Source organism: Danio aesculapii, chromosome 4 (assembly GCF_903798145.1).
Source record: "Danio aesculapii chromosome 4, fDanAes4.1, whole genome shotgun sequence".
In the NCBI taxonomy this organism is placed as follows: Eukaryota; Metazoa; Chordata; class Actinopteri; order Cypriniformes; family Danionidae; genus Danio; species Danio aesculapii.
The window spans coordinates 8,109,926-8,123,027 of record NC_079438.1 but is presented as its reverse complement, the minus strand read 5'-3'; the positions used below and the strand labels follow the sequence as shown (position 1 = coordinate 8,123,027).

Sequence of the window (13,102 nt, the reverse complement as noted above, 5' to 3'; positions counted from 1 at the left end):
ATAGAGTTCGGTCAGTGGAGAATCGGGGTGAGTGCTTTCGTCGACTCCTTGGGCTTATTGATCCTGGGTTTTGTCGTCGTCCCTTGGAGGCGCCATTGGATTGTGACGAGCTTTTTCTCCTTTGATTGCCGAATGAAGTGGATTGAGTCCACGATCTCTCCCAGTGACGTTCAGGAGAGCGTTGTCGTCCAGAGGGTCCATCATAGCGACTGTTCCTCTGTCTAGGTCTAGCAACAGCAGGAGAGTCCCGTTGTCTGTTGGGTGCAGCTGCCTTCCCCTCTTGAGCAGACTGCTTGGTTTTGTCTGGACGTTGTGCACCCTCTAGTGCCAGTTCTGGACTTTGGGTTTTGACGGCCAGAATAGTGGTGGTTTTGGCACTCTTTTCTGAAGCCATCTTCTGTTTACCATAGGCTTTATGTGCCAAATCTGGTAACTGTTTCTTCCGTTTCGAGGAGTACTGCTGACATTAGGGTGATGTCAGCTCCGGTGTCCACGAGAGCTTCGACTTGGACTTTTCTTGCTACACCTCTTTCGAGGAGGTCACCCAGTAGTTGAGGGACAGGAGTTTGGCATGGGACAGGTAGGATTTCAGGGCTGGCTTGAGGTTTGTCGGAGGAGTGGCAGACGACCAGAATGGCACTTTCAGGAATTTGTGGCAGTTCATCAGCAGGTGTCTGTGGGATGCTGCCGTGATCTGCTGCAGTAGCTGTGGAGTTAGTGCTTATTTTTATAGCTGGGCGTTCAAACAGGTTTCCTGTTTCACTTGAGGTAGTTGCAGGTATGGCTCTTTGAGAGTGAGGAGGTACAGTGCTATTCGCGGGGGTCTGTTGATAGTCGCTGCTTCTTTGTTCGACGGCTAGTCAGGCTGAATCCAGTTTATTCTCCCTTTCCCTATTCCTGTCCTCCTCCTTGCGTTGAAAGAATTCTTTCATCATCATTCTCATAATTTCTTGAGGATTGAAACCAGATAGGTAGTTTCTTCTTGTTGGGATTCGGATAGAGTTCGGTCAGTGGAGAATCGGGGTGAGTGCTTTCGTCGACTCCTTGGGCTTATTGATCCTGGGTTTTGTCGTCGTCCCTTGGAGGCGCCATTGGATTGTGACGAGCTTTTTTCTCCTTTGATTGCCGAATGAAGTGGATTGAGTCCACGATCTCTCCCAGTGACGTTCAGGAGAGCGTTGTCGTCCAGAGGGTCCATCATAGCGACTGTTCCTCTGTCTAGGTCTAGCAACAGCAGGAGAGTCCCGTTGTCTGTTGGGTGCAGCTGCCTTCCCCTCTTGAGCAGACTGCTTGGTTTTGTCTGGACGTTGTGCACCCTCTAGTGCCAGTTCTGGACTTTGGGTTTTGACGGCCAGAATAGTGGTGGTTTTGGCACTCTTTTCTGAAGCCATCTTCTGTTTACCATAGGCTTTATGTGCCAAATCTGGTAACTGTTGCACAGTCATTGTTCGTGGGCATGCAAGGACTCCCAGCTGGTGGCTTACAGCAGGATGGAGGTTTCGCAGGAATAGAATCTTGAAGTTCAGATCTTCTTCCGTTTCGGGTTCATTCCAAGTTCCAAAATAGGCTCGTCTGAGCCGGCTGTAGTATGCCTGAGGGGGCTCGTTACGGCCTTGCTTCATCTCAAGTGCAGCCACCAGTCCTCTCCAATTCGGGGTCAGTGAATTCTTTGATGAGAACTTCTTGGAGTGGGAGGTAGCCTTTCCAAGATGGCGCCGATGACGATGGCCGCCTCCGTGTCGTGCTCTGCAGTAGTGTTTGTGTTTTTGTTAGTTTGTCCTGTCTCGAATCACATTCCTACAATTAGTTTCACCAGAGACGAATTGTTGGACATTCGGGCACATCCACCACCAAATATTTTTCCATAACTGGATTTATCTGATGTTCTGTTGGACATTGTAGTCGGCGGAGCCGCAGTGCTACTCAAACGCTTTCAAGCGCGCAGACGAGGAAAGCGTGCAGGCGCGCTTGTGAAACTCAGACAGCGCGGATTTCAGACCGCGTTGCCTAGCATCCATCTGGCAAATCTCCACTCTTTTCCCAACAAAATAGACGAACTTATTCTGCTCTCTCAGACAGAATTTTCTGCATTCAGCTGCTCTGTGTTTCACGGAAACCTGGCTGAACAACACCATACCGGACAACGCGCTTCCCCTATCAGCTGTTCAGAGTGGATCGCGACAAAGAATCAACGCTGAAATCGCGCGGTGGCGGGACGTGCTTTTACATCAATGAAAGGTGGTGTACAGATGTAACAGTTTTAAAGAAGATGTGCTGTCCAGATCTCAAAGCACTGTTTATTAACTATAAGCCTTTTTACTCCCCGCGCGAGTTCTGCTCGTACATCCTCGTCAGCGTTTACATTCCTCCGCACACGCACGCGAGCCTGGCGATACAGAAACTAGCTGATCAGATCACGGTGATAGAGCAACAACACCCGGACTCTGTTTTAATCATTCTCTGGGATTTTAACAAAGCAAAACTATCCCGTGAACTGCCAAAATATAGACAGCATGTTACATGTCCCACAAGAGACAGTAGTATATTGGATCACTGCTATACCACAATAAAGGATGCATACCACTCCGTCCAACGAGCAGCTTTGAGACACTCTGACCATTGTTTTATTCATCTCATTCCAACCTACAGGCAGAAACTGAAAACAGCCAAACCTGTATTAAGATCTGTGAAAAGATGGACTAACGAAACAGAGCAGGATCTACAAGCCTGTTTCGACCTCACTGACTGGAGTGTATTTGAAGCTGCTGCAAACAATCTGGATGAGCTCACAGAGACTGTAACATCTTATATCAGTTTCTGGAAGGCATGTGCATTCCTACAAGGACTCAACTCACATACAACAATGACAAACCATGGTTCACTGTAAAACTCAGACAGCTACGTCAGGCCAAGGAGGTTGCTTACAGGAATGGGGAGAGAGCCTTGTATAAGCAGGCCAAATACACACTGGAAAAGGAGATCAGAGTCACAAAAAGGAACTATTCTGAGAAACTAAGGAGTCAGTTCTCTTTCAGCGACTCAGCATCCGTGTGGAAAAGTCTGAAAAATATCACAAACTACAAGACACCATCCCCCAGCACTGTAGACGATGAACGACTTGCAAACGACCTGAATGAGTTTTACTGCCGGTTTGAGGAAACCCCCCCACACCCACTCTGAACTGTTCTTCACACCACAATTAACACCTCCACCACCCCCTGCCTCCCCCATACCTGCACTTTAGTTCAGTGAAGAGGAGTTGCGCCAGGTCTTCCGGAAACAGAAGAGGAAAAAAGCACCAGGCCCAGATTTTATAACACCAGCCTGTTTAAAATCCTGTGCTGACCAACTGGCCCCCATCTTCACCCTGATCTTCAACAGATCACTGGAGCTGTGTGAAGTGCCCTCCTGCCTCAAACGCTCCACCATCATCCCCATCCCAAGAAACCCAAACTTTCAGGACTAAATGACTACAGACCGGTGGCACTAACATCTGTGGTCATGAAGTCTTTTGGAAAACTGGTGCTGGCCCACCTGAAGGACATCACTGAACCCTCACTGGACTCTCTTCAGTTTGCCTACAGAGCAAACAGGTCTGTGGATGATGCAGTAAATATGGGACTGCATTATGTTCTGCAACACCTAGACAGACCAGGGACCTATGTGAGGATCTTGTTTGTTGACTTTAGCTCGGCTTTTAACACTATCATCCCAAAACTTCTGCCCAAATTAACTAAGCTCTCTGTGCCCACCTCTGTCTGTCAGTGGATCAACAGCTTCCTAACGGACAGGCAGCAGCTGGTGAAGCTGGGAAAATTCTCATCTAGTATCCGCACAATCATCGCCCCCCAGGGGTGTGTCCTCTCCCCACTGCTCTTCTCTCTGTACAAGAATGACTGCACTTCAAAATACTCCTCTGTGAAGCTCTTGAAGCTTGCAGACGACACCACACTTATCGGCCTCAATCAGGACGGTGATGAGTCTGCTTACAGACAGGAGGTTAAGGAGTTGGCTGTCTGGTGCAGTCACAACAACCTGGAGCTCAACACGCTCAAAACAGTGGAGATGATAGTGGACTTCAGGAGAAACCACCCTGCTCTCTCCCCCCACTGAGCATCATGGACAGCATTGTGGCAGCAGTGGAGTCATTTAGGTTCCTGAGCACCACCATCTCTCAGGACCTGAAGTGGGACACTCACATTGACTCCATTGTCAAAAAAGCTCAACAGAGGCTGTACTTTCTTCATCAGCTGAGGAAGTTTAACCTCCCAAAGGAGCTGCTGAAACAGTTTTACACCTCCATCATTGAATCAGTCATCTGCACATCAATAACTGTCTGGTTTAGCTCAGCTACTAAATACGATCTCCAAAGACTACGTCGAATAGTTCGGACTGCTGAGCGAATCACTGGTACATCTGATCTAATCCCTTCCTACTCCCCAAGAACTGTACTTATCCAGAGCGAGCAGAAGGGCTGCCAAAATCACTCTGGACCCCTCACACCCAGCACACTGCCTCTTTGAACTTTTACCTTCTGGTCGACGCTACAGAGCACTGCGCACCAGAACAGCCTGACACAGAAACAGTTTTTTACCTCAGGCAACTCATCTCATGAACACTTGATGATAATAATTGCGAAACCAACATCACTACTTGCTATACACTTTTATACACATATACACTTATTTAACAACACACTTTACATGCCAATTTGCACATAACAGCTGTACATATGACGTTGTATATAGTAATTAACATGTACATACACTGGTCAATTTGTATATTTGCACTCACTACTTCTATTTTTTTAAAAACATATTTATTATCTGTTTTTTGTCCTGTCTCTGTTATCCTGTTGCACTGTAGAAGCTCTGTCACGAAAAAAAATTCCTCGTATGTGTGAACATACCTGGCAATAAAGCTCTTTCTGATTCTGATTCTTTGTGCGAGCTGACTGTCGTTCTAGGAAGCTGCGTACTTCAGGGCTGGATGTCGCGCGAAGCAGGTAAAGTCTATCTGTGTCTGAGACATTGGGTCGCATTTCCACTTGGGGTAACCTTGCCAATGTTCCTGGCCAGCTTATCGAGGTCTTTGAAGTCCATGCTGTGCGTTGATCTGTGACTGACTAGCACAGGGTCTCGTCGCTTTGGGGTAAGGTCAGGCCCTGCAGAAGGAGCTGGTGAGCGTCTTCGGCTTGGTTCCTCATCTTTGTCACTATGTGTGAGTTCGAGTTTGGGTACAGGGGATCCTGTCCTGCTTGGCAAGGGTGAGGCTAGTGCATATCTTTCCTTGGCGGGTTCACGTCGCAGTTTGTAGGCATACTTAAGTTCATCTTTGACACTGGCAGACTCCTCTTTGAAGTAGTTCAGTTCCTGTGTTAGTCGATTGGCTTCATGTCTCGCTTCATCTAGGTGAGTTTCTGTGGTCCTCTGCTGGATGTGCATCTAACTGGTAAACTCTGTGGGGAGAATCAGTAAACACGTACAGTTAGCACAGCTAAGGAACAGAGAGATACAAAGTGATAAGAAGTGTTAAGAATAGGGTAAAGATTGGTGTTTGCACTTTCCTAGAGAGAGCAATGATTTAGCTTCCCTCAATCTAAAACAAAAGAATGCTCCTAGGCTAAATTTTGAATTTTAGGGTCTCTTATCACTAGGACTGTGGCTGTTATTAAAATTTCCTATGAAAGAGGAGAAACTGTGATAACAACAACAGTGTTGGTTTCTTAAATCAATAGGATTGACAACACACCGAATAAATGGTCCCTGAATGAGTTAAAAATAGCGACTGATGATGCTTATCTTCTTGACGACCTGCTTTTAGCTCTGATGGGGAGGATTCCGCAATGAGGAGGGAATGAGGGTGAGAATCAAGTTCAACTTCAGAAATACAGTGTTTAAGTTTCCCAAACATTTGTCAAATGTCCCTAAAATCTTCTGCTCTATGATTCTCACAGGTGCAATACCCCAAATAGCAGCAGCAGTCAAGTCGAAAGAAGATAGTAGGGAAAAAGAAGACAAAAAGATAGTTAGTGGCGCTGTCGAATGGATAATTCCAAATTGTTGGTTTATTGGGTTATCAAGTTAGCTAGTTAGCCAAAGTAATGACAAACTTTTAAGTTTTAATTTGGGTTTAGCTAACCGAAGAATACTGCCCTTATAAACTCAATTGGGTGCAACAGGCTACTCTGTCCAATTGCATCAACCCAGAAAGGGAAGGAAACTGTGTCCTTGAGCTGGCTTGGGAAAACAATGGGAACTCAAAGCTGTAGTTTATTTAAGTCAATTGGGTAAATTCGACTAAAGCCAAAAGAGATATTCACCACGGGTTCCAATATATACCTGGAATAAATAAAATAACGGATTTAACTTAAAATTTGAAATTCAAAATTTTGAATTAAGTTAAAAAAAATGTATTCCAAATTAGTAAAAGGAACAAGAGTGGTAACCCCTATGCGTTATTATTTATCAAAGTGTTTTATGATTAACATTTAATCAGTAATTGTTATTGAAAGAGGAAGCCATCCATCATGGAGCTGCTAATGAAATTAAAATCTCCAGACAGCAATGTTGAGTGACATTAATACTCAATGGAGTAATGATAAAGTAAAGGAGAACAATTACGATTAAAATCAATCATTAAACAACACAGAGTAAATTTGACATCTAATTTAAACTCACATAAATGGGTTTCCAGATTTCATTAAACTGGATCAGATTGATTAAATTAATCACAAACTGTTATTGAGCTCTGAGACTAATGGACTATTCATAAACAGAGATGAAAAGAGGTGAAAAAGGAATAATAATTATAACAGTAATAATGATTATTATTATTGCTAAATTAGACAAAACAACCTAAGGTTGAAATAAGACATATGCAGTATTGATGCTGTCAAGATCACTCAGTGAGGTTTGCAATTAAACTTCCCAGACATATAACAATATGATTATTTTAATCATTAAACATTGGCAGTAAATCAATGATAATAGGAAATGGTTGTTTCTAGATGTTGATTAATTGGTCAGAATGTATTTGATTGCATTAATCAATAACTCTTATTGTGATAGGGCACCCAAGCGTCATTAACTATAAATGAAATTGAAATTTCACAACAGCAGTGACGATGGTCAAAACTCAACTAAGAGAAATAGTCATTAAAGTCTAAAGGACAATTAACGTTATGATTAAACTTAACACTATGCTTATAAATCGACTTCCAAGTCAACCGTGGTAAGAAATGGTCGTTCTTACAGGTTGAGTAGTTTCGATAAAAGCATTTATGTCACTCGTGAAACATTTTAACGAGGGGATTTAGCAATAGTATGTTTTCCAAAAGGCCAACAGCTTTTGGGAGTTCCGACTGGTGACACGGGCCCAATATAGCAGCAAAAGCCGTTTAGACAAATGTGATTAACAGCAACAATGAGATCGCACACCCTTTATTAGCTTCAGCACGTGTCAACTTATTTTCCAAATGAGAAAAAAATATAAGACATAAGCATGAAGAGAAAACATCAAAGATTGAAAATCCGCTAGCTGAAGCAAAGTTCACTTTCAAATGGCCACCAAATGCTTTGTGCTAGCCTTCGATATCACTAAACACACATATACTTCAATGCGACGCATTAGCGTTGGTTAGCTTAGCCTCGTGCTAGGCTTTGTTTACTTTCAGTTCAAGTCGGCGCTGGCGAGCTGCGCATGCGTGAATGACTGAAGTTCCAGCGAGTCCCTCGGAACTTCCGGGGTCAAGGTCGTTGCTATGGCGATGATCACCAAGTGGCAAAATAGCAGTTTACAAGCACCATGCTCTACACACTGCACAATAGCACTATTCCGAATACTATCCTTCTAATAATCAGTGACCAATGGATAGAGCTTTAGCGATTACTGTATAATACACTATGGAGGCCGCGGGTACTCGCTGTGCGGTCACGCGTACTGGTCAGATCATTTATCTAACGTTAATCAGTGCAGAGCAAAACTTTAATCAACAGGGTAACTGAGATTAAGGTGAGATCCGGGATCTCGGCCCTACGTGTTAGAGTCTGTTTAAACAGTAACACGATTGTGGATTCAACTACATAAACTTGATCAAGACAAATATTTTCTCCCACAATACAACACAGTTATCTAAGCAACCACATTCTTTAATTCACTACTCTTAGTGAATAAAATGGTAAAGGTGGGTTGATTTATTCTAAACCCAGTAGCCAGGAGAAAAACATTTGATTTCAGAGCCGGAGTCTCGCGGCGTAAGAGATCACACTGTATAAGGCCCTTTTAAGAGGAGAGATGAGAGACACACTTATCCACCTCTTTCTGCGTTCTTAACGTGGCTTTGCTGTTCGTCTCGGCGGATGAATAGACTGCAGTTTTGTGCGCGGTTCGTCACGGCGGACGAATTAATTGCAGTTACAGCGCTGTTCGTCTCCGTGGACGAATTAAATGCACCTTTTGTGCACGGTTCGTCACGGCGGACGAATTAAATGCAGTTTTACTTTCTCAACAACACTTCAGCATGGAGTCAAGCAATAAAATACATGGTACAATGATAGAGTAATGACATGTGTAGCAAACTTCTCTAATCTATCTTTACGGTCAAAAATAGAGACAATGTGTTTCGGGGGTTTTATGTGCTTAAAAGTTAGTTCAATCTACTGCCCAAAATTTTACTCCACCATAATATGTAGTGCCTGGACCATGTAATATGTCAGGTACTCTAAGAATTAGCTCATAAATTCGAATGAATTCAAATTAATTCTCGGGGATTCTAATCAGAAGATTCAAATGACTGACTCACAGTCAGAAACAGGTTAACACGTACACTTACGTCATCTATTGGTCCACCCTAATAGAATTAAGCAGCGTGATTTTAGCTTTAGTAAATCTATGTTATATTATTACTTGGCCAACAATAATAATATAAATCAGGATTTCAGCATTTATACAAGCGAGGTAGCAAGACCATAAAGCTGAGGCAGTAACTTAGAAACACATACAACTCCGACAAGGATCTTAAAATGAAACACAAGTTTATTAAGCTACGCACACAGTAACATGTAACACAGACAAACATGCAGATACACACACACACAGTTCTGGAATAAGTGAATGGCTGAGGATGAACAACAAAGAGTCCCAAATGTCTCGCACTTGCTAAGTTCTTAGCATTGCAACCAAAGAAAACCACCAAGCAGAGAATCTGACTAAGGTTTACTGTTTAAATTTAACACCAGCTTCAGCAAGGAGAGAAAGTTGTTTGTGTTACTTGCATTTTGATGACCAGTGACACTCGTCAGCTGGTTAAGGGAACCCCGGCGAAGCAGAGTGGTTGCAGCGCATTGACGTGGCTGGGATGACCTTTGTTGGAAAGGGTTTTTCCTTTGTCTTCTGGAGCGAGGAACTCCCTGTCCCGGTGATGGAGAGTTTGACGCGGGAAGTTTGTTGAATGGGAATTCCTCCAGTGACTGCTTCGGCAGAATTACGAGACTTAGGGAGTAAGAGTTCAGAGAAGTTAAATGACTGACCCTACTGCTGAATGGGGCTGCGTCCGAGTGTTCACGAGAAAGCGGTTATACGAGCAGAACAGGGTCAGACTGAGTTCATGCGAGTCGCAAACGTACACAGAAGCAGCTTGAGCTCCTGTGAATTCTCCTGTGAGTTCTCGTTGCCATCGTGATGTAACGGCACACAGACGCAGGCTTTACACGGGTAGTTCTTCCAAGACCGATATCCAGCAGGCGTGTTGTAAAGACGGGAATCGTGCAACGCAAAGTTTGTGCGTAGAAACCCCTCGTGAAGCCAAACGAAAGCCTTGAACTTTCACCTCGTTAAAGGTTTATAGTGGCCAGAGTTTAGACCAGCCCACTCTGTGACTGTCCAATGGCAGTGGCTACTGAGCGAGACTATCCCTCTCTTTTTCCCTGTTGTCTCTGACAGGGAGGGGGAGACCCGTGACATAAAACTTCACTTTACTGTTATCAAAACTAAATAAAGCTCTGTAATTAAGTACTATTTGCAGATACAGTTTTATCATTTAAACCAATGTTCTCTTAAGCCTTATAGCTTTAGATTGACATCAAACATCACGGCCTTTATCAAATACAGTTAATTACATGCGTTACACATGCTACAACGTTTCATTTACATCCGCCCCATAGTGAATACACGTGCTTACATACGTAGTAAAACATACACAACTATTTGCAATAAAACATTAAAGCAAACACACTTTTAAATGTGAAATGTCCAAAAATCGTGCGGGCTTTTTGTACCGAAACATTACGGATGTTATCTCCCTGAGACAGCACGAGGGGAGGGGGAGGATCACGCACCCGAAGAGACACACATGTGTCCTTCTGTTGGGTGCAAGTTATTAACATAGTCATGTGAGGGGCCAAATGGCCGGATTTTCCCGATGGGCCATTACTTATTAACCCGTGGTTACAACACATCCTTTGTCTGATAAAGGGGAAAGATGCGTGTGTGTTGGAACTAAGCTCTGGGCGATACTTAATTAAAAAGGAGATGAAGGGGGCGCAATGAGGCTTCCATGACTGCTGGTTTTAACTCCGCTTAGAATATGGCTGAGTTCCTACAAAACTTTACCAGGTTGTGACTGTGTCTGTGGGTGTCAACATTCAACATCACTTTCCGTGTGAACAGCCCTTAAGTCTTACCAGATTTGGAGCCCAAATGTGCAGGGGTGTGATTTTATTTATTTTGATATACAGTTCTACAGATGATGTTGAGTCCTTGTTGAGTGTGTGAGTGTGTTTGCTGATGTGAGGGCTTGATCAATAAGGAGAGCTAATCAGGATGTGTGTGTGTTCATCACTGCTGCTGACATGAGCAGAAACAGCAGTCAGCATCTTCACAACACAAAGAGATGTGTGATTGTCCAACTGTGTGATGTGGACTATTTCTGTGTTTGTAGATTGTCTGGCTGTATGGTGACAGAGAAAGGCTGTGGTTTTCTGTCTTCAGCTCTGACTTCAAACCCCTCACACCTAAGAGAGCTGGATCTGAGCTACAATCATCCAGATTCAGGAGTCAAGCTGCTCTCTGAACAACTGGAGGATCCAAACTACACACTGGACAAACTCAAGTATGTGGAGCATCACTGGCCGTGTCCTTTTGTACTGAATAGCTTTAAAAAGACACTAGAAAGCTCTTTTCTGATCTTCAGTTTTCTGTGAGGGTTATGGGGTGAGGACAGACAGTAGATACAGCTTGTAGAGTATTCCAGTCATGTCTATGAAGAGCAAATCATTGAGTGTGAAATGAATCTCCTCTGTAAATGTTGGAGTGTGTTGGCTCAGTTGTGACATTAAGCGGGACACACTGTACAGTTTCAGCATTTGAGCTGAGCAGAGAAACTTCTTCCTCCATTTGTGCTGAAGAATCATCCAATATCAGGTCAGGAATAGGGTTGGGGATTGAAGATGGATTCAGATTCTGGAATCAGACACTTGGATTAATGTTCAGACTCTTGTTCTGAAATCAACATCTGGATTCCTCTTCTCTGTGCACACAGCTTTAATAATCTGAACATAGTTTAGAGATGGACTGCAACATGTGCTCAAAGGCTGCATGTGCTGAAGAACGATGGCAAAGCTAAGTGTGATCACTGTAATAAATGAATGTTGCAGCAGGGTATCTCCATCAACATGAGCAGTATCTGCGCTCGCTTCACCAACAGCAGAGGAAAAGAACGCACTGTGTTAGATTCATTGTGCATCCCGGCTGGAACTAACAAGTGTTGTGTGTTTTAGCTGAAGAGTTTGGAGCGTGTAGCTGAGCAGCTCAGTGCTAGCTTTAGCTTATTAGCTGAGGGGGAAACTAAACGGCTCATACTCTCCATCTGTGTGTTTACAGTCTGGATCATGGAGGAGACACAAGGATTACAGCAGGACCACGCAAATGTAGGGCTACACACACATGCACACACTCACACTCACACACACACTCACTCACTCACTCACACCCACACACACACACACACACACACACACACACACACACACACACACACACACACACACACACACACACACACACACACACACACACACTCTCTCTCTCACACACACACACACACACTCACTCACTTGCACGCACGCACATATGCACACACACACACGCGCGCACACAAACACGCACACACACATGTACAGACACACAACGACACAGACAAACACAAACACACACACACACACCGCTGTGGTTATAAATATGTGTGTTCTTGTGTTCAGATGTCTGTTTCCCCACACTGGATCCAAACACAGCAAACACTAAACTCATTCTGTCTGAGAAGAAAAGAGAGGTGAAGCGTGTGAGAGAGAATCAGTCGTATCCTGATCATCCAGACAGATTTGATGGTGTGTATCAAGTGTTGTGCAGAGAGAGTGTTTGTGGACGCTGTTACTGGGAGACTGACTGCAGTGAAGATGATGCTGTGTGTATATCAGTGTCATATAAGAGCATCAGGAGGAAGGGAGGAGGTGATGAGTGCTGGTTTGGATCTAATGCTCAGTCCTGGAGTTTGTTCTGCTCTCCCTTCAGATTCATATTCTGGCACAATAACACACGTACTGATCTCTCAGTAACTCTGCTCAGCAGGAGAATAGGAGTGTTTGTGGATCACAGTGCAGGAACTCTGATCTTCTACAACATCTATAGAGACACAATGAGCCTCATCCACTCAGTCCAGACCACATTCACTGAGCCGCTCTGGCCTGGGTTTGTAGTTTATCCTGGATCATCGGTGAAACTGAGCTGAAGACTGATGAGAGATTTACCCAGAATCCTCTACAGGAGCAATCAGCAGCTGTGTGTGTGTGAGAGAGAGAAACTGTGTGTGTGTGTGTGTGTGTGTGTGTGTGTGTGTGTGTGTGTGTGTGTGTGTGTGTGTGTGTGTGTGAGAGAGAGAGAGAGATTTACAATCTTTTCATAAAAAAAAAAAATTAATCTTAATTATTTACAAGAAAGAAAGTGATGATCATAATTTACATCAACTCCCTTATGAATACAATTTTTTCATCATCATCATTCCATCATCAAGGAATTCCAACACCACTGAATTTTAAAAACCTCAATT

General features: G+C 43.8%; 1 protein-coding gene across 1 annotated transcript in view; it reads left to right on the top strand.

Annotated features, from left to right (window-relative positions):
* Positions 1–12,897, top strand: part of LOC130222202 (ribonuclease inhibitor-like) — a gene marked incomplete at its 5' end in the record, with an annotated part of 30,849 nt that extends 17,952 nt beyond the window's left edge. Inside the window, 3 exons of the mRNA XM_056454838.1 lie at positions 10,940–11,110; positions 11,881–11,927; positions 12,258–12,897. Of these exons, the coding sequence (XP_056310813.1) occupies positions 10,940–11,110; positions 11,881–11,927; positions 12,258–12,784 (745 nt within the window). The remainder of the gene's footprint in view (positions 1–10,939; positions 11,111–11,880; positions 11,928–12,257) is intronic.
* Between the last annotated feature and the right edge of the window lie 205 nt (positions 12,898–13,102).